The sequence below is a fragment of the Heterocephalus glaber genome, unplaced genomic scaffold, assembly GCF_053883595.1.
Source record: "Heterocephalus glaber isolate CG9 unplaced genomic scaffold, H.glaber_assembly_v1.0 deba00000331, whole genome shotgun sequence".
Classification (NCBI taxonomy): Eukaryota; Metazoa; Chordata; class Mammalia; order Rodentia; family Bathyergidae; genus Heterocephalus; species Heterocephalus glaber.
The window spans coordinates 64,430,254-64,451,224 of NW_028258142.1; the positions used below are offsets into that span (position 1 = coordinate 64,430,254).

The window sequence follows — 20,971 nt, forward strand, 5'->3', positions numbered from 1 at the left end:
AGCGTGGGTGCGTGGATGCTGTCCTGGTGCAGGTGCACTTCACGTGGGCTCTGGGGGAGCATGGAGTGGGCATCAGAGCCAGATGACGGTGGGAGAGGGCAGGAAATGGGCACTGCAGCGGGTCCCTGCCCTCCTCCAGCAGCCGGGTCTCAGGGGAAGGGTCCAAAATGCAGAGCTCAACCCCACTCCCAACATTGCTGATCCCAGAGATCTCCAGGGGCCCCAGGATCTGTGTCCTGATAAGCATGCCCAGCAGTTCTTATGCAGATGGCCCATGAAGTCCACTTTGCATAAATGCTGAACTGCCCCTGGGAACTTCATAAATGCAGAGTTAGAAAACCTGCGTTGGTACTGGCTGGGTCTATGTGGAGGTTCAGGGGCTCCCCCAAGTTGGTGAGCTGGGAGGAAAGTGGGTAACGCCAGTGGCAGTCATGCCTTTGGGGGAGTTGGACAGTTGGTGTTTCCAAGAGCCCTCCACTGGCTGCAGTAGGGTCTGTGCGGGCTTCCCAGCCTGTCTGTGAAGCAGGATCATGCGTGTGACCGTGTCAGTGTTCAGGGCAGGCACAGTGTCTAGTTGATCCTAGTGACTTAACTGTTTATCTAGAACAGGTTTCTTTTTCCCCAAGGAACCATTCAAGTGCACATTTTTTCCTGACCTAATTAAATCTTCTGGTGTCCTCCAGGGTTTTATTTTTTAGTTCTGAATTTAGCAATATATAAAAGTGAAGTAGAATGAAGGTCTTTATTGAGACTTATTAGCGATGGTGTCACACTTAGCTTTCCTGGGGTTAAGGTCACATCTGCATTTCTGTGTTGAAGATCTCGCTGAAATTTATAGGGCTCCTGGGCAGAATTGAGACTCTTGTGGCTTGGTTTTTGCTCCCAGCGTCAGAATCTTTGCCTCAGCCAAGTGTACTGCAGAAGTGTGGTGCACGCTCCCGTGTTCTCCCCAGATTCCAGGCATCTGCTGACCCTGGCAATTTGGTCCCACACCCAGAAGGTGGCAGCTCGAGCAGAGGGGCTCTGTGCTCTGTTAGGTTCCCTAGCGGCAGGTAACTTCAGCGGCCCTACCACTCCCATTTGATCATTGGCTTAAGCATTCCGGGAATTGAGCTTGTCTGTGAGGCTGCGGAGAATTTATGGCCCCGGGAAGGGGGACTGATCTGTAAGCCTGATCAATAGCATATTGCACTGCAAGGGTTTCATCTCGTTCGGGAGTACTAGCACTAGGTTAGACACTGTAAAAGTACGTGTCCAATGTGGCCCAGGCCAACTGTAAGCTTACTTAAAGAGCATCCTGATGAGAACATCCAGGCCACATGTAATCAAGTATAAAATTACTCTCAGGACTGGGCTGGGGAGTAGCTCAGTGGCAGAACACTTGCTTAGCACGCCCAGGACCCTGGTCCATCCCCAGAATGACAACAATAAAATGATGGTCAGACTGTTAAAACCGGCAGGCATGGCTTACAAGTCAGCCCTATGAAAAAATAAGGAAGTATGACAAGGAGCAGAATTCCCCATGCTCCAGGCTGTTTATTAAACACATCCCAGTGAGTCCAGTCTGGAATCACACGGAGCTCTTCCCAAACTCACTGTGAAGTAATGTAATTTGATAGCGTCTTCTTGTTTGGGAACCCGTTCCCCCTCCCTTTTCATATATCAAATGTCCTTCAGTAACTGCTGTCAAAGAAGAAATACCTAAGAGCCTTGGTTCATGAGCCCCCGCACACAGCAGGTCTACACAAGCTCCTTTTGTGGTGGATGTGGTTTGAGAACTGGTGGTTGGATCCATTGTCATACAGTGGGGTTTTGTTTCTTTTTAGTTTTGGGTTTCCAGCGTGTTTGCTGAAGACTAAGACATGTAAATATATTCCAGTAACTTCTGATGTTGGGAAGCAGATGCTGAGGAGAGAAGGGAGTTTAGCAGAGTCCCACTGAAGGGTTAGCAGGTGGTCTCCCGTGGTCCTGTCATCTTGGGTTGACCGTGCCTAGAAGGGGCACCAGACTGTCCTGGCCGCACAGGATTGAGGACACCAATCCTGGGCCTGGGGATCTTTGCTTTGCTGTAGAGCAGGAGCCTAGCTAGCCCTGCAAGGAGCGTCACACAGTGGATCTCTCCGCCTCCTCTTGAGCCTTAGCTTCTTGATTGAACACTGAGCACGCACAGCCACCCTTTGTGCTGTGTGTTATTTATCGTTACTCGTTTAATTTTTATATTATAATAATTCTCCCCAGTGATACACCTGCATTTTAACCTCCTCCGTGTTATCATAACACATTTTGTGACAAAATAACTTAACCTCCTTCGTGTTATGATATAAGTTATTCTCTCTAAGAGAAGAGAGAAAAGAGTGTAGTTTTAGATAGAAATAACACCTTAGAGATAATCTAGATTGTAGTCATCAAATATTGTTGAATAAAGACTTTTTGCAGCCCAATTCTATTGTTGCCTATGGCCTCTTCCAGTATCTAAAGTAAATGAGCCCGGTGCAGTGTCATGCACTTATGGTCCTAGCCGAAGAGGCTGAAGCAGGAGGGTCGCTTGAGCCCAGGAGTTTGAGACCAAACTGAGCAACAGAGCAAGACCCTGTGCCCACTCTCCAGAGAATAAATGAGAAGTAACTGAATGTATGAGATGGGGGCAGGGTTTAGGTGGCCCACAGGGGGCTCACTTTCACGTTCAGAAGGGATCCGGAAGTTCTGAGGACTGTAGTTTGAAAAACCGTCAAACACATCTATGCTGTTTCACAGACAGGGCACTGGACCAAAAAGAATGCAACATTCACTTATTCGACAGATGGAGAAGTGGATAGGTCGGGGAGTAGGTAGAAAATGGAGTACACAATATATGCGCATATGCAGTAACACATGTATACATATAGCGTCATCGTGAAGGTGGATGGTTATGAATGAAGAGATGTTGGAAGCTTTTAGCTGGCAGGGCTGGGACTTGCCTTAGGGCATCTGGTGGCTGGGGTCCTCTTGGCCCTTCACACCTCCACTCTGCCGCCCAGTGGCTTCGCCCACAGCACACTTGGGCAGGCACGGGACTAGGCCCTGGCCTCCTGCTTCCTGTCCAGCCTGCTGCCTGGAGCCTGGTAGAGTCCACGCTGAAGCCTGAGCAGAACATGGAGCAAGTGCGCATTAAGAACAGGAAAGACACCTCAGTTCTGTTGCCCCTGAGAAGGGGCCTTTGTTCCCTATATTTTAGCAACAAATTGGTCATGTAAAATGACTGGAGGGAAAGCCGATTGACAGGTTTTTGTGCTTTGTAAGTAATGCTCTTAGCTTGAAGAATTTTGCATGAAACCCACCTCTCTCATTTGAAAAATTATGTAACAAATTATTTTTCCTCAAAGTGTCCTTTATAGCCTGAGTGCTGAAATTTGATATTGAGTATTGGCTATTTTTATGTTTCATAATCATGAAAGCTGCATAGTACATAATCATTAACATTGCTTGTCCTGTTTAAAGCCTCAAACCAAACACTGAGACTGAGGCCTGGAGCTGAGCTCCAGTGTGAGACAGGCCCGCCTCCCTCCGTGCTCTGGCATGGCTTCTGCTGAAATCACAAACCGCACCCATCATGCAGTTAGTTCTCAGAATGGTGGCCGGGGTATCTTCGTGGGCTCTTGCCTCTAGTTGCTGACTCTCTGATTTCCTTTCCATCTGGACCAGTTAGGAAAAGGAGATCTTCGGCACGAGTTTTTGTTGTTTCTCTTGGCTCCCACAGCAGTTTCTGTATCTCTACCCCTGTGTCCCTCCAGTAGTCCTCATGGAGGCAGGACTTCTGTTTCACCCTTGTCCGTTCTCTCCAGTCCCAGTGCTCGACACAGGGCCTGGCACTGAGATCCTTGGGGAGGAGGTGCTCAAGGCAGATCTAAAGGCCTCGAACTTTGGGATCAGGAGTCCATCCTCTGGATGCAGCCAGTTTGCTGGGATCTGAACGATGCCTGAGAGCTTGGAGTGGAGTCTCTGGTGGATGGGCTGGGCTGGGGAGATCCTTCGACAGGTGAGGACTGAGTGGGCAGAGGGGGGCATTGGGCAGCATGGTCACTGGGGTGAGTCCACCGAGAGCTGGGAATGGCCAGAGTGTAGAATGAAGGGGAAGCAGTGCCAGCAGGAGTGGTGAAAAGGTAGACAGGCAAGGCAAAGAGCAGAGGTCACCTCTTACCCATAAGCAGTGAGGAGCTTGCGAATGGGTTTTGGTTTCGGGAGGGCATCTCCCAGCAGGGACAGTATTTATAAAGTCATCCTGCTCAGAGTGTGGGATACACTGGAGGGGACAGATCGTAGGGGATGGCTCAAATCAAGTGGGGACTTGAGCTGAAACTCTAATCCTGGAATAAGGAGGAGAGGAAACGGGTGGGCACGGCGTGAAGGAAGTAGTTTGGGCAGAAGACACTGGATGGAGTGTTAGGTGACTCGGCCAACTCAGGCAGTGCAGATGAAGAAATAGCTATTCCTGTACCTTGTTTTCCTGTTGCAGTTCACATGAACCAAACCTAGCTGTGACTTCCTTTGGTGTTCATCACCTTGCATCCGAGACCACACTTTTGCATGCACCAAGTGTACCCTTCCCCTTTTCACAGGGATGTGGATATTGTGAAGGGTCACTCGTCCCGTGGGTATGAACCCTCCCAGATTTGCCCATGGCAAAATTATCCCCGAGAGTCCTTCAGGGAACCTGGGGTTTGAAGACCCTTGTGCTGCTTCTCAGTAACTTCTGCAGGGTACTGGGATAGACCATTCCTTGCTCATCTGAGCCCTGGATTGAGTGATGTGGAGTCGGGATCTACCTTTCAGTAGAATTTTAGCTCTTTAGACTTGAGACTTATGCTCCCCCCAGTGCAGAGCCACACTAAGGAAGGCAGAGGATGAAGGAACAGAGACCCGGCCAGGGCAGCTGAAGGAGACCAATTTCTTTTTCCAGCTGCAGCTCCTCTGGACTTCGGTCGTCAGGCTCTGGGACTAAATGCAGTGACTTCAAGGTCACATACCCCGCCCTCTTCTTGGGAGAAGTGCACCTCTTATGTGAGTTCTGCTGAGCTCCAGTACAGCGGGGAGGCATGCAGAAGGGGCCGACCCAGGCCTGACTGCATCCTGGTCTCTGACCCCATCCCACAGTCAGCTGTACAAGCTGCCTGATGCTACGTTATGTGAGCTGTCCTCCCAGTGATGGGAGATTAGAGTGGTCTACCTGGAGGGTGTATGAAATTGTGTTTACTTTTCCCTTACAGTTTGATTCTACCCAGTGAATGTAATGGGCAGGAAAAAAATGCTCATTGAGAAATGCATTAGCTGAGCCCGGGTTAATCTGCATTCAGTGGATGGAACTGGCTGGCTGCTGTGAGCTGAGCTGCCCAGTCTGGGCCACTGTGTCGGGTTGTGCCTCAGGACTTCATTTCGTCAGCTGTCCTGCAGCATGAGTTTTGCTGGTAAAACTATCAAGAATCAGATCTGTGAGTCCTATTAAACAGGCACGAGAGCTGCTGGGCACTCAATGAAATTCTGCTTTTTATTAATTTCCTGGGTATCTGACCAGTAACCAGCATCATTTCCTGCAGAGCATACCTCTTCTTGTTGAGCAAGTCCTCTTAGAAGAAAAATGACGGAGCTTCTTAGCAGGATCTTAGAGCAAGGAGTTCACTACCCCTTCCAGGCATGGGTTTATATTGTCCTGCATGCCCTGAGAGTGGTTTGTGACTAGATCATCAAGGTGTTTAGGGCAGCAGTCTCCAGAAAGCTTTCTTCATTTCCTTCTTGAGGAATACACTATATATCTACTGATGTATGGAGAAAATATTTGAACTTTGATGTATACATTTATATTTTTAGTAATGTATTAACCCATCAACTCTATACATGCTTGTCATAATCTGTGTATGTAGAATACAACATGTTTATGATTTATAAATAGAGGGTCATTGTACCTTTCTAAAAAAAACCCAAAACATTGTGTTGAGCATATTCGAAACTACTGATCTGGAGCACTCTTTCTAAAGTAAGTCAGTGACTAAGTGATTCTGGGACCTTTTTTTAAAGTCACAGATTCCTAGGACTGCTCCCAGAAGATTCCAATTAAATAGGCCATCCCAGAACAGTGGTTACCAAACATCAGCTTCAAACAGTGGCCTGTATCAGAATCACCTGGAGGCTCCTAGGAGAAAAAGGTACAGGCCCTGCCCCCAGAGTTTCTGACTCAAGAGTTCTGGGTGGGGCCTGGGAGTCTGCATTTAGAATGAGGTCCGTCCTGGGTGGCCCAGGGACCCACTTTGAGAATCACTGCTTCATAGTGGGGTGTGACTGAGGACACAAGCGACTCCAGAGCTCAGCTGATAAACAATTGTCTGGGTCCCCTTGTCTTCTTCCTGGGAGAATTTGGGCACTGCTCCATTGTTTTCATTTCTGGTCCCATTTCTAGGATGGAGGCAGACTTTTTTACACTACAATAAATTTTTCTGATTTCTAGACCAGAAGAGCATCAGTGTTTTATTCAGGTAGATTCAGATTGACACAGCGAATTCATGTAAGTGGTTTAATTAAATCCAAAAGCAGCGCTATTAGGGGCTTTTTTGCATATGGAGAAATAGAGATGGTCAAGTCCCTAATACGCTGGCTGCATCTGTACAGTATTTAGGTGTAGGAATAGCACCATGACCCATTTAAAGAACAGATCTTAAGAAAAATACATGACTGTAACAATGCAGCCTTTTAAACAATTATGAATCCAAACACTGACAGGAAATGAAGTATATGGTAAATGTAGTAAGCCATAGAAACCTTAAGAACGAGACGACTCATTTCCTTTGTCTTACTTAGGACACATCCATTGGCAAATAGCACTTTTTTTCCCTTAAATTCTTTCATTGGTGCGTTTTACATATACAGCACATTTCCATTTATCATTGGGCGCTTGTACCTGCACATGATGTATCTTGGTTCTTATTTTTTTCCCCATTCCCTGTGTGCCCTTCACGCCCCTCCACCCTTCCCTATTACATAATTTCATTTTCATTTTTTTTCTTTCTCATAATTTTTCCTTTCTCGTCTTTCCTTTCCCCATCCCCTCCTGCCTCCCCTCCACCTTTGGACTTTCCTATTTCAAATTATCAATTATTTGTTTTAATCATTTTAATCCTTATTTACACTTCCAGTTTCTCACACTAGAGAAACTATTTGGTATTTACACACGTGTGTCCTATTTATTTCACTTAAGAGTATGGCCTCAATATGTATCCATTTAGCTATAAATGTCTGTAGTTTCTCATTCTTTATGGCTGAGTAGTACTCCATTTTATAAAAAACCACATCTTCTTTATCCAGTTTCCAGTTGATGGGCACTTGGGCTGTTTCCAAGCTTTAGCTATTACAAACTGTGCTGCTGTAAACATGGTTGCACATATATCGCTGTGGTAAGATTCTTTTAATTCTTTGGGGAAGATCCCCAGCAGGGGAATAGCTAGGTCAAAATGGGACCTCTAGTCCTAGTTCTTTGAGGTATCTCCACAGTGGTTGCACCAGTCTGCACTCCCACCAACAACGGAGAAGGATTCCTCTTTCCCCACAGCCCCGCCAGCATTTGTTATTGGTTGATTTCTTGATAGCAGCCATTCTTTCTGGGGTGAGGTGGAATCTCAGTGTTGTTTTCATCTGCATCTCTCGAATGACCAGTGATGTTGAACATTTTTTCATATATTTATTTGCTGCTTTTACTTCTTTGTGTGAAAAATGTCTCTTCATTTCAGATGCCCATTTTTGAATTGGGTCTTTGAATTTGGGGGGTCTGATTTTTTTCAGTTCTTTATATATTGTAGACAGTAGTCCTTTGTCTGAGGTACAGCTGCTAAAGATTTTTTCCCAGAATGTAGATTGTCTCTTAGCTCTGTTGGTGGTTTCTCTTGCAGTGCAGAATCTTTTTAATAAGATGAGATCCCAGTTATTGATTCTTTGTGCTAGTTCCCGTGCTACTGAGGTTTTGTTCATAAAGTCTTTTCCTATGCCACTGTCTTCAAGAGTTCTACCTAACTTATCTTCCAGCAAGTTTAGTGTTTCTGTCTTAATATTTAGATCTTTAATTGACTTTGATTTTAGATTAGTGCATGGTAATAGGTATGGGTCTAGTTTTAATTTTCGGCAGGTTGAAATCCAGTTTTTCCAACACCATTTATCAAACAGGCTATCTTTCCTCCAATGAGTGTGGTTGGCTCCTTTGTCAAAGATGAGGTGGCTGAGTATGTCTGGAGTTGTTTCTGCATCTTATCTATTCCACTGATCCTTGGGCAAATAGCACTTTTTACACTGGAGCATCACATTGCCAGTTAAATGCCTGTGCAATGTGTAAAAACTGCTTGCTAGATTAAATTATGGAGGAGAGCATTTCTGTAATGCTTTATGTCTGATGCACTAAACATCACCTGCACACTAAGAGTTTAAGAGGCATTAGATACTTTTATTGTTTGGCAGGCAATTAAATGTTGATGTCAGTGTGATTTACAAGAAGAAAGTGGAGCTTAGGCATGTTGGTATAGGCTTTTTCTTTAAATCTTAGAACAGTTATATCTGTTATCACTCACTTTCTGTTTATCCTTTGAATTGTGTAGCTTATAGGCATTTATCTTACACAGCTTTTAAATTTGAAGTAAATGGACAAGACCACCTGAGATTTCATGTATTTTAGGAAAATAGAACGCAAAACATTAATTCTTCTGGATGGTACTTCAGCACTCTTTTTTGATCTGTGTTCTCTATGGAGAGGCCCATTTAATACTTTACGCATTTCATAAAGATGCCTTAAATGGGGTCATTCTGTATTTAGAACAAATGAGAAGAATGTTCCAGAAAACTCCACAAGGAGTATTGCAGTCCTTTTATAAAATAACTTCAAATGAACTATAATTACAGCAATAAGAATGATTGCTAGAATGTATAAGTCAGTCTAACCTGTTCAAGAAGAACAGTTCAAAATATGTGTTCATGTTACAAGTTTATGAAATTAACATTTAATTGTGCTTTGCTGACTTCTTAGAAAACCACTTTCCGGAGATTGTTATGATGCAGCTCATATAACAACAGGTCGGGGTATTATTTGGTTACTTTGCAGAGGCAGGTGACGATGTGTAGCCTAGAAGGAGCATTACATTGGAGGCAGGACTTGGTTGAACTATTAGCCATGCACTGCAACTTGTGGGCCAGAAATTTGGCCACTCCAGACTGCTGTTTGCAGACACGGGAATATATTGATCAGGGTCTAATCAGGAAACAGAAACAACTGGATAACTTCAATAGGGAGCATTTAATATGAGGAAAATGAACTATACTAGGGGACTGGAATAGGAGAAATTGGTAGAGCAGATTAAAGGAAGCGCTGGAGAACAAAGGAGGAACAGCTTCCTGGAGCAGCGCTGCCCTGGTGTAGACACTGGGCCAAGCACCAGAGCCTTCCTGGCTGAGAAGTAGGGCAGGGACAGTGGTACAGGTGACACCTGCAGAACCAGGTGAAGCCCAGCCCTGAGCAGGCCCTGCAGCGTGTTCCGGTCGACCCTGCCCAAGCTCAGCAAGGCTGTACCTTCTGCAGGGTCTCTCCCGCACCCTCTGCCAGGGAAGCCTAACTTTGTGTCCATGAATAGGAAAAGCAGGTAAAGGACCAGGATGTATTTTCGAGGGGAAAACTATGTAAGGTGGACTTAGAGCTGAGAGGTGCAATGCCTTGGTCACTGGTGCAGGGACTTGGATGCTTCCTGCTGGGTTTTTAAAGAAAACTAAAGAAGTTAATGCATGTAAATACTCTCGTGGTTTTTGTCATGAAATTAGTTCTTTGAATCAGACATACCGGGGACAGAAGTTTTACACTGGTTGTGAGGAGTAAAATAATAATGTTACGGTATTGTCCTTTAGATTTAGTGGCTGGTCCCTGGTCTACCTTTAGGAAATGTAGATCATGGGTCCCGAGTCCCCGGCCCCATGGTCTGTTAGGAACAGAGCCACACAGTTGAGGGAGGTGGCAAACAAGTCAGCAAAGCTGCGTCTGCATTTACAGCCACTCCCCCTCACTGGCATCCCCACCTGACCGGAGTGTTGGATTCTCATAGGATTGCAAACCCTCCTGTCACCTACACTTGCAGGGATCGAGGTTGATCCTTATGAGACTCTAATCCCTCATGGTCTGAGGTGGAGCTGAGGCAGTGATGCTAGAACTGGGGAGCAGCTTCAAATACATATTAACACAGCAGAGAGGTCTGACTGCCCAGAGACGTCATAAATCAACTGCTTGTGGACTCATTATCAAAACCGTGTCCGTGAGAGGCAAGTGACAAGCTACATCTGGTGGCAGACTTTTAAGTTGAAATTCAACACCTATTTTAGTCCACAGGTGGCCACCTATTTTATCACTTCTGTCCTCGCCTAAGTCCACAATAAATATAATTCATTTGAATCACCTCAAGACCATCCCCTATGGAAAAATTGTCTTCTGTAAAACTAGCTCCTGGTGCCAAAAAGACTGGGGACCACTATTGTAGATCTCAAGTTGCTTTATGACTCCCTTGGTAGTATACCCACATATTGAGTGCTGATTAATAACTCAAGCTATGTATACTATTCTAGGTAATGGCTCTTCCTACGAACCCTAGAAACTACAGGGGCAACTTTTGAAGGCCCCTGAAACCATTTTAGCTGGTATAGAGTTACCTTTTACGAAACCAAGTAGATCAGAATGAAAAATATTCATGTATCATAACAGAGACATACTTGGTTTGTAAAATGCCCTGGGTCAAGATGGCATGACATGAGGTTACAATCAAAGCAAATTGCTAAGATCTTTAAGTGGTGGGTGGACTCTAACCCTTGTCACTTTGCTTTCTTTGTCTTCAGAGGAATTTCAGTAGCACCTAAAATGCTCCTGTGAAAGATCTTACAGGTTTCCTTTGATGTTTTCATGTTGTTCTTGATCATCTGTATCATTTCTGTTACTTCAGAGAAAGTAGAAAGATATATTTCCTCCATTGTGCAACTGACAGTATTTTATTTTCACAAATCAAGAGTGACCTTTATAGACAACTAGCCTTGCTGTCGAATTATTGCTAGGATAAAAAAAAAGTGTGAAAGCTATAATTCATAGAGACTTCATTCACATTTAACTGACTTACAGTTTTTAACTACAATAAAAAGTGAACATGTTCCAGTAATTTGGTTGCATTTGCAGCTGTTTTGTCTTGGGATTTATCAGGACCCAGCTTGATGTTTTGTGGGGGCTGTATGAAGGTTGTTTTCATGTTTAGGTGGCTTTATATTATACTTCCTTTAAAAAATTTTCAGGCACAAATGCACCCAGATTCTATACAGAATTTGGGGAAATTCATTTGCCCATTCTTTTCAGAAGCACTTATTGGATGCCTACCATGTACTAGCCCTAGGAAATTCCAAGGTGACTAAGATGCAGTTAGACTCAATATTGCTTTGCAACCCAGTTCCTGCCCTTTTGGGGGGCTTTGAGAAACCTGTTCTAGGGTGTTTGACTCTGGAACTTGAATACTTTGAAACTACATAAAGCTACTTTGAAACCCAGAAGCTTAATTGTTGTTGTTTTAATTGGTTATCTCAATTCTGAGTAGTTCCCTTTAATCTCATTTTAGCTCAATAAACCGTCTTTGCTAATTTGGGAGTCCTGGCAATAAAGATAGTTGTGCACGGGGATGGTTACATCCTGGGGCAGGAGGGAATTCGTAGTCGATCCCACTTTGAAGGGCTCTATAATCATACATGAGTCCAGGAAGAGCCATATCATGCATTTTGTGCTTCCTCTCAGGTGATAAAAATGGCTGTGTGTAATGGGAACAGTCTGCCCTCTCGTCAGCCCCGAGCTGGTCTTCTAGGCTGCCTTTGGCTGCTCACACCCTTGCCATGCCTTGATTCAGCCTCCAGACCCAACAGTTGTTTCAGAAACCAGACCCATAGCCACCTCTCATTGTCCTGGACACGCACACCCCTGTTTCTTGCCGTTTAAGATTGCGCTGTGGGGCTTTCATCACAGAGCTATTTGTGTTTCCACCGGGTCCCTTTTTCTGTCAAAATTGATGATTATTTCATTCTTTTTGACGTTATTAGGACTACTGCTGTTCAGGCTTGTTCCTTCAGCACCAAAGCTATTCTCTACATTAAAATTAGTGTTTGCAACCAGGGAAAATATTTCTCATAAACGTTTGCATAGTCTTCTGACATTTCCTGTCCCACATTGGAAAGTTCTTAGCATTATCCAATGAATTGACTTTGCTTCTGAACTTAGTAACACTCAGGAAGAGGGAAATATAAATGAGCGATTGCTGTTTAGGTGAAATGTTGAGTTTGCTGCTGTACCTTTTGTAGTCAGCTTTCTGTTCCTAGGGGAGGGTGTAGCTGAGACCAGAGCTGTTCCAAGTGTGACAAGAGACACTGTACTGACTTTACTTTCATGGCTGGGGCTAGCAACTAAGACCAGGCTGGAGACCTGGCTGTACTGTCTAAAACAGTCCATGGCTCCTTGACTCTATGCGGGTGGCCATTTATCAGCACCTTGGAGGCTTTTGCAGGTTGAATATCCCCCTTCTGAAATGCCTGGGAACAGAAATGCTTCAGACCTCTGATTTGTTTGGATTTTGGAACAGCTGCGCTTACAGGAGGTGGAGAGCAGGACCAGGAGTATCCGGGCTCCAGCTCGGGCTGCTGTCCTGCTGGACCAGTGCTGGGAACACCTGTCAGGATGGTGACAGGCCTGCCTACCTGGTAGGCGGAAGTGACAGGAGCACAGAATGTTTGCCCAGTCTTGTGAAGACTTTGGACATGACCGCCCTTTCCGGATTATCAGCTTTCCTGTGTGAGAGCCGAGAGTTTTACTATTTCTTCTCAGGGTGGAGATAGGATGAAAGGATATACATCTCAGGATTCAGAGTGTGGCCATTTGGAGGGGAATTTTCTACACAGAAGGTGCACTTCCCCAAATTCTCAGGGCCTTACATCTTCACAAACTGTCTGGGAGGGAGCAGAATTGATAAAAATTTGGGTGAAGTTGGATCAAGTGACCCTGCCCCCAGTTTTCCTCAGGAGGGTGTTCAGAGCTCTTTTACTTACCTTTTTCCGTAGTGCAGGGAAATGAACCCAGGGCTTCATATACGCTGGGTGGGAGCTCTACCCCTGAGTCACAGGCTCAGCACCATGTTTACTTATCTTCTTCCACCACAGACAGTGTAAGAGAATTCTTAAATTTGTGTTTTCTTCCACCAAATCCTTAATTGTCATCACTGCCCAGCAATTATAATTAATATTTTGAATTGATATGGTGAATATTTAATTAGTATATATCATTTATTATTATAATTAATAAATATTATGCAGTGGGTTATATAGTATCTGTCATCCATTGTATAACGCATAGTAGAATTTTCATAATCATTAATATGATCAATGTAATCACTCACTTTCTCCATGTAAAACAGTCTGAGAAAGATCTGATACTATAATAATTCTAAGACATTTTAAAGGATGTGGGGGTGGAACCTAAAATCGTCTGTGGATGTTCTGAATGCTGTTGGCCTGAAACAGCTGTATTCATATGCATATGCTATGTTCTGTTATTTTTTGTTAATTGACAAAGCTTTCATTCCTAGTACCAAAATTAAGCATTTATTTATCCCATGTTTGGTCTTGAAATTAATTTTGTCTTTAAAACGTGTATGGATTATAAAGTGAATTTATACTTTCTTAATTTTGAGATTCCAAATTTCCCAGTTATTAAAGTGAAACCTGTTTTTATGCTAGAGTTAAACTAGTCTTTTGAAGAATACTTTGTAAGCTACATCCATAGTTCCCACTGCTTCTTGTCCTTGGCCATTGTGCTCATGTGGTGGTGAAAGTGTTGCTCTTTTACATTTTTTGGGACAAATCATAACTCTTCCTATTGGAAATATATGGAATAACTTCAGGGCCTATTGAAGTTTTGAATGCAAGACGAATTTTCCATCTAGAAAGTGTGAATTTTAAATTTGCTCAAGTTGTACTTACTATTGTTTTCTAGCAATATTAGATTCCTTTGGGAAAGTGACGTCATACAGCGTGGGCATGGCTGGTACTTGTGGACACTTAGCATGGGTATGTATGGTAAGGGTCAGCTCCACAGTTCCTGAGTGGCAGGGTCCGAGCAGATACAGTCTGGCATGGATCGGTGTATGCATCTTGCAGTTAATCGTAGCTCTCCCGGAGCTCCGCTGTCATTCACTTTACTTTTCGTTGTTTCACTCTGTAGGTGGCTGCCTCTTTGATGAGCCCTACAGCACGTGTGGATATGGTCAAGCCGAGGATGATGACTTCAACTGGGAGCAGGTGAACACTTTGGGCAAGCTGGCTCCTGACCCGTGGATGCCTTCAGGTTTGCTTTCAGCTTTCGGTTCTCTTTTTCAAATGGAGCCACACAAGCTTCTTGGTCAAAGGAAGTGTTCTCTGGAGGGTGGTGGGCGGAGGAAGGTGCTGGTCCAGGCGTGTGACAGCCAGCTGCTGAGTAGCTGGTGAGGAGGGGATAATGAAGAGGAATGACCGCAGGAGTTTAATTTTGTATCCGCCTTCAAAGTTGAGTCACAGTTAGCTTCCTTTATCTTTGGGGATATCTTCGCTGGATAGTCAGCATTGCCCTATGGATCCTTTCCAGCTGATATGGGAAATAGATGGATGTTTTTTCTGGCCAGTGTATCGCACATGTGGAACTCCAGTGTGAAAATCCCAATAACGGTTTCCAGTTGTCACAGATTGGAGACCCTGGAGGGGAATTCACCTCTTTCACCTCAAGGGCTCCCTTTGTTCCTGGGAAGTCGGGGGTCTTAGAAGCATTCTGAAGGAAGAAACAATGGCGATGCATAGATGGGGCTTAGTGGATTTTCTGCTCAGTAAAAGATGTGTATTTCACAAACACCAGCGAGAATTGAAGTTCTTTTGGAAGGAAGAGTAGGAAGATGGAGACTAGGGGCCTCTTATCATATTGGAGCTGGACCGTGCACTGGACCCCTTTTCAGGCTGTGACTGGGGCATCCCTTTAAAATTTCAGATTTGTAGGTTGATGTGGAGCTCAAATGGGTGAAACATTCTGATTTGGGTTTCAGGTGCAATGCAGTTCGTACTTTTTAATGAATGTAAAGCTTTTCACTAATGTACACAGAGTAATTGCAGTGTTTACATTTAGTAAGTAAATAAGCTTTTAAAAGTAGCTTTGAAACATGAGGGAGAGTGCGGTGCTCTTCTGACTAAGCTTTATCATGACGCCCATCACATTCCTAGCCCGCCTTCCCACATTGAATCTCCTTATGGTTTGAAAGAAAGGAGCACTGAGTCTTTCAGCACTGTGGCTTCGCCATCAGTCGGGAGGGTGCTAGACTTAGTCCTGGTAGACAGCGTCACAAAACACTCACTGCTGCTTCATGGTCTTCTCATGGGATGAGAATTTGTGATTTTTTTCCTTCTTGCAGTGCTCAGGATTGGAGCCAGGGCCGGCACACACTAGGCAGGTGCTGTGCCATGAGCTAAATCCCCAGCTGCCCTATTTGTAATTTTTCACATCAGGTAGTTGATTTCATCATTGTAGCCCTTGAGATTAAAGCTTGAATTGGAAAAATACACTGTGTAAAAGAAGTGTGAAAACTGCAGAATCTTTAGCCTCTGGTGATTCTGCTTTTAATCACAAGATAACCCACCTCCCTTGAAAGACACCAGCGCCACCTTTCCCGGGCCCATCTTGTCTCTTTCTTTCTTCCCATGTCCCAGCCTTCCACCTCTGGCTAAGCTGTCTGCTTCTGAGACATGGACAGGATGGGATCCTGGCAGGGGCCATTGCAGAATGGCAGGAAAGGTCACAGGCACGGTGTCACCAGCAAGGAACAGAGGGCAAGCATGTACAGACTCTTGGCCTGGGGGGCCTTCCACCTGGGGAGTAGTGAAGTGTGGCCGGTAGCACGTTCCATTGATTCCACCTCTGTCTGTTGACAGAATGAATACCTGATAGTTAATGTGAGGTCTCAGGATGTTTTGTCTTCTACCATTTTTGTCAGATCCAGGTGATTTCTGCTGGTTGCAGAGGTTGTGCCCTGGACCTCGACCAGCCGCACCCCCAAATGGTGCGGCTCATTGCTTGGGTGCAGGGTAGTTTGGGTGTGAGGTGCCAGTGTGGAAAGACTGTCTTTACCCTCTGCCCGTGCTTGTGGGGGGGGTGGTTTCCGAGCATTGGTCACATTCAGTTTTTGCTATAACATAGAATCCCAAATACTGGTATTTCTTTTTGCCATTAATTAAGTAAACTTTAGTCACTGTAGTTTTCTTGAACTCTCGCATAAACTAAACATGATGGTCATTACTGTGGGAGAGGAAGGATTATAAGAAATGATTATGCCTCTAGGAATTTACCTACACGGGGGAAAAAAAGTAAAAAAATCAAAATCATGAGGCTGTATATAATTGCATGTGGGGCAAGCTAGACGTGTGCTGGAGCAGTTTTCCCAGCAGAAGCCCAGCGGGTTATGACAGGAAGCAGAATTATGCCCAGCGACCCACGTGCCAAAAGAGGAGTTACATCCTCCACACAGAGCTGTCAGCAGTGAGCATCCTCAGCTTGTAAACTGACCTCTACAGGTGGAGCCTGAAAATGAGAAATCAGAAATGGGCCAGAATCTGAAAGTTCCAGATGCCAACCTGACCCTACAAGTGGGAAATTCTGCACCTGACTTCATGTGACAGACAGGTTGCAGTCACAGTGCAGGTGCACTAAGAAAAGGTTGAATGTTTAAGGTATACCAGTGAATGAATTTCGTGTTTTGATTTAGAATTTCGTGATGAGACCAAGATATTTCGTTAGGTATATCTTAATACTCCAAAATACAAGAAAATGGGGAATCTCTAATACTGCAGTTAAGAGATGCTCTTCCTGTCCTATGCTGAGATACGTACAAGGGTTGTAAAACTGAGCGACCCTGTAGACAGCCCTGAGTTTTCAGTAGTGTTTAGTTTCAAGATGTTTTCTCCCCCTCCTTTCTGCCCTCTTACCTTCTCCCCTTATCATTAATATGTGCATTGTGATTGATTCCTTTCAAAAACACATTCTAGAGCTGCTCCTCTCCTGCATAAACAAGCTGAGTTTTCCAGTTTCTCAGAGTACTTGGGTGGTGGGTCCATGTGTTTAAACCTTCATTTCCAGTAGCATTGGATTCGCTCTCCCTTGTGTTCCCCAGCTGCAGACCAGGAGTTGGCAGACCAAGGGCTGCAGGCCACAGCCAGCCTGCTGCCAGTTTTGTTTGGCTTGCAAGTTGCTAATAGTGTTGGTGTTTTTAAATGATGAAAAAGAATAATAGACACATTTTGTGACATGCGAAATCCAAGTTTCTGTGTCCATAAACAGTCTTATGAGCACACAGCCAGGCCTGCGTATTTAGACACTGCCCGTGGCAGATCCAGGCTGTAGAGCAGAGCTGGGGGGTTGAGACAGAGGTTGGTCTGCAGAGCCTGCTGCGATTTCCCTGGCTCTTCACTGGCGAATTCTGTGACCTCTGTCTCACACCATTTTGGCATCAGCAAAACATTGCTGTTTGGGACTCTGGTGTAGTTTTCTGTTTCCATATTAAATTATTAATATACAAGCATTCTTTCACATTTTCTTTGGTTTTCCAAACATTGGGCTATTAAAATCAAAGAAAATAAGCAAGATTAGGAATTCTCTTTCTCAGCTTTTCGTCTGCTGAAAAAGCATTGCAGTTTTCGTTCTCATTTAGTACCCAGTGTTTGTTGCACTGGTGTGAGTCTAGTAAATAAAGAATCCATCAGATGCGTTTTAAAAATGGTGACAGAGACTAAAGTTTTTGCCCAAAGTTTTAGCTTTTTACCTTTCCCGTGCCCTTTTTGAAGTCCGTGTTCCCATGTTTTAAATCAAATGCTGCTGAACTTGTTTCTCTGTGTTGTTTTTCATGTGTGAGGTTATTTTTAACCACAATCCTAAGAATTTAAATACACTCTGGCGCTTTGTACAGACTGAACTGATAGCCACGCTTAGGCAGTGATGCTCTCTCTGAAATGCATATTTAGAACACATAAATACCAAATGCCATTTAAATGTTTGTGCTTAAACTCAGCATCTATGTAGCAGGAGATTAGACTTTTGCATCTAGTGCTGAACTATGACAGTTTTTCCAATTGTGAAACTGTTTCAAGCCAGCCAACCTGTGTCCCTCCCTCTCTCTCCTCCCCTCCATTGCTTCCTTCCCTCCCTTTCCTCCCCAGGGCCTCCACACTGAGCTCCATCTTAAACCTGATTTTTATTTCTTACTTTCAGGCAGGGTCTTGCTAAGTTATTAAACTGCCTAAGCTGGATTTGAACTTGCAGTCCTCCTGCCTCAGCCTTCCAAAGTGCTAGGATTACAGTCGTGAGCACCATCATGTCATGCTGGGCTCTAGTCTGTTTTTTATTAGTAAGTATGCAGTTCATTTCATTTCAATTGATTTTCTCCATCATCCATGGAGAGATTTTGTTAAGCTTCATCATAAAGGTTACCACCCTGAGCACAGAAACCCACATTAGGGATCTGAACAATAATAACCCGGACGCTTTGTGAGCACCACTGCATTTTCCCCCTGGATGCTACCGCACATTGTGTAATGGTCATAGGGATGAAGTATTGACTCTGAAGTGTTTTATGATGTGAAAATACCTGCCGACTTTGACAGCAACCTGATGTAGTTATATTTTGTTGCTGGGTAATATTTGCCCCTCACCTGTCCTGTTCTATAGAATTGATGTTTAAAAAGTTTCATAGCTTTTGTATAAAAAGGCAACCCTGTTCCATAAAACAGAAAATGAATTAAATAATAAACTTGTCCATAGTCTTGAAAATGTAAAGGTAGCTTATAGCATAGCTATTTGATATTGATAGAGTTGATATTTATGTGCCACATTGCCCTCTTAGGATATCTGATCTCTAAAAGCACTGCTGCGAAGTGAATTTGGGTCCTAGTGCTGGGCAAAGAGAATTCTCTCAGTTCCTACGCTGGTAGCGTGGCTTGAAGGTCTAGAAAGCTCACATTACTTTCTGAGTCTTCCGTTGCCTCTCAGGCCTGGGAGGTTGCTCATCTTCAGGGCCATGCTGCGACTGAGGATTGAGTCACGTCCTGGGGTGCTAGATGACAGTCAGCGAGATGAAAGTGCCAGGCGGACCAGCCCTCCACATGCTTGGTGCAAGGACCGTGATGACCCAGAGAATAGAAAAATGACTAAATAGATTTGCTTAGCATGGGCTACTCATGTGGGAAAGATGATAGATTGGCCGACAAAGTAATTGAAGTTTTCTCTTCAGCTGTATGTATCAGCCTTATTTTCCTTGCGATTGGGAAGGCCTCCCTATTTATTCACAGTTCAGGGCTCATACAGAATTTGGTGAGTAATGAAGAGAAAAAGACTGTGAGCGAGAAAAGATGATTTTTTCCTGCCTTAAATTTCAGCGTGTATCCAGAGAGAAACATTTTTGGCACCGAATATCCAGACAGTTGTCTAATTATCTCATTCATTCTTCAATCAGTCAGCGTTCTGCAAATATTTATTAAACACCTGCTATGTGCCAGGCATTGTTATAGATGCTTGGAATTCTGCGCTGGTGAAACAAATACGATGCCTTCCCCAGGGCACCTTCCAGCCTCACTCTGTCTGATTTGATTGTTCCTGGATGGGTAAAAGATTATATGGTGTCAATCGTATTTGCCCTCATTTATTAATGAGGTGGTGAATATTTAAAAGGTAATCCAATGTGCAGTACATCAGACTTTGCAAACAGAAGCGTCAAATTTAGCTTTCCTGTCTGCTTTGTCCCTTAAAACAGTCAAACAAAACAAGAGCGAAGGTAAGAAAATGTCTGGACTGCAAGCAAGTGGCAAAGCAGCACTTTGAGATCAGTCTGTCCTAGAAAACCAGGTAACCCTGCAACAGAAGTGACGCTCAGCCCTTGAAATTTGGCCTCTTTGCTTTAGATCATTCGGTCCTCATGATGCTTCTGAGAGATTGGGTCGCATTATCCGTGTTTTATACCATGTGCAACCAAAGTTCAAAGAAGAAAAACTTGCCTGGGCTTATCTGTGAGAAAATCAGCCCGCGCTGTCGCTCTTCCCAGAGCCCCTGGGTGACCCTCGAAGTTGTGCAGCTGTGGTAGTGGAGCGGGTGCCGGAAGTCTTTTCTCTCAGGTGTCCTCTGCCTGGATCCCATCAGGTGAACACCACGTGCCCGCTCAGCTGCTGCTCCACACTGTCATGCGGTCAACCATGGCCAAGTCCCCGTTCTTAGTCTCCTCTTCTGTAAAGTGTTAGTAATGCAGTCTGCCCTCCGCTTCCTGAGGTTCCACACCCACTGATTCCACCCCTGAATTCTACCGATGTGAAAGTCTTTACTGAGCTCACACAGGCTGTTTCCTTGTCATTCCCTAAACAGTGCAGTGTGACAAGGTTTGCATGGCACTGACATTGTGCTGGTCATTGTAAGTCATCTAGCGATGGGTGAAAGTGCACGAGAGGACACACACAGCAAATTTTGTGCCATTTTATCAAAAGGACTGGTGCGCTCTTGGATTTTGGTGTTCTTGAGGATTCTGGAAGCAGTGATGCCGACATTTTATGGAATGACTACCAGGGGCTTGCCAGAGGTGCTGGACTGCAGCAGCCGAGTCTGTGTCCCCTCTGATTCCACTTGTGGAGGAGCAGGACGCTGACTTGGAAGCCAAGAGCCAGCTGGAGGAACGCTGCCCTCCGCGGAGGTCTCAGCAGTGGATCACAGTAGCCCTCAGAGTCTGCATCTGATTTGAGGTTCCTGCATTTGAAGAATTGTAATAAAATATGCAGAACACAAAATTGATCACTTTAACTGTCTTTCAGTACAGTTCGCTGACCTTAGTGCCTTCGCACTGTGGCGGGAACATCACCAGCATCCATC

General features: G+C 44.6%; 1 protein-coding gene across 13 annotated transcripts in view; it reads left to right on the forward strand.

Moving 5' to 3' along the window:
* The window catches only part of Ptprm (protein tyrosine phosphatase receptor type M), a 675,227-nt gene that overhangs the window by 143,555 nt on the left and 510,701 nt on the right, over nt 1-20,971 (forward strand). For all 13 annotated transcript variants that reach the window (XM_087189931.1, XM_087189938.1, XM_087189934.1 and 10 more), the window contains one exon: nt 14,279-14,401. In XM_087189931.1, coding sequence (XP_087046057.1) covers nt 14,279-14,401 — 123 coding nt within the window. Of the gene's footprint in view, nt 1-14,278; nt 14,402-20,971 lie in introns of those variants that run through there.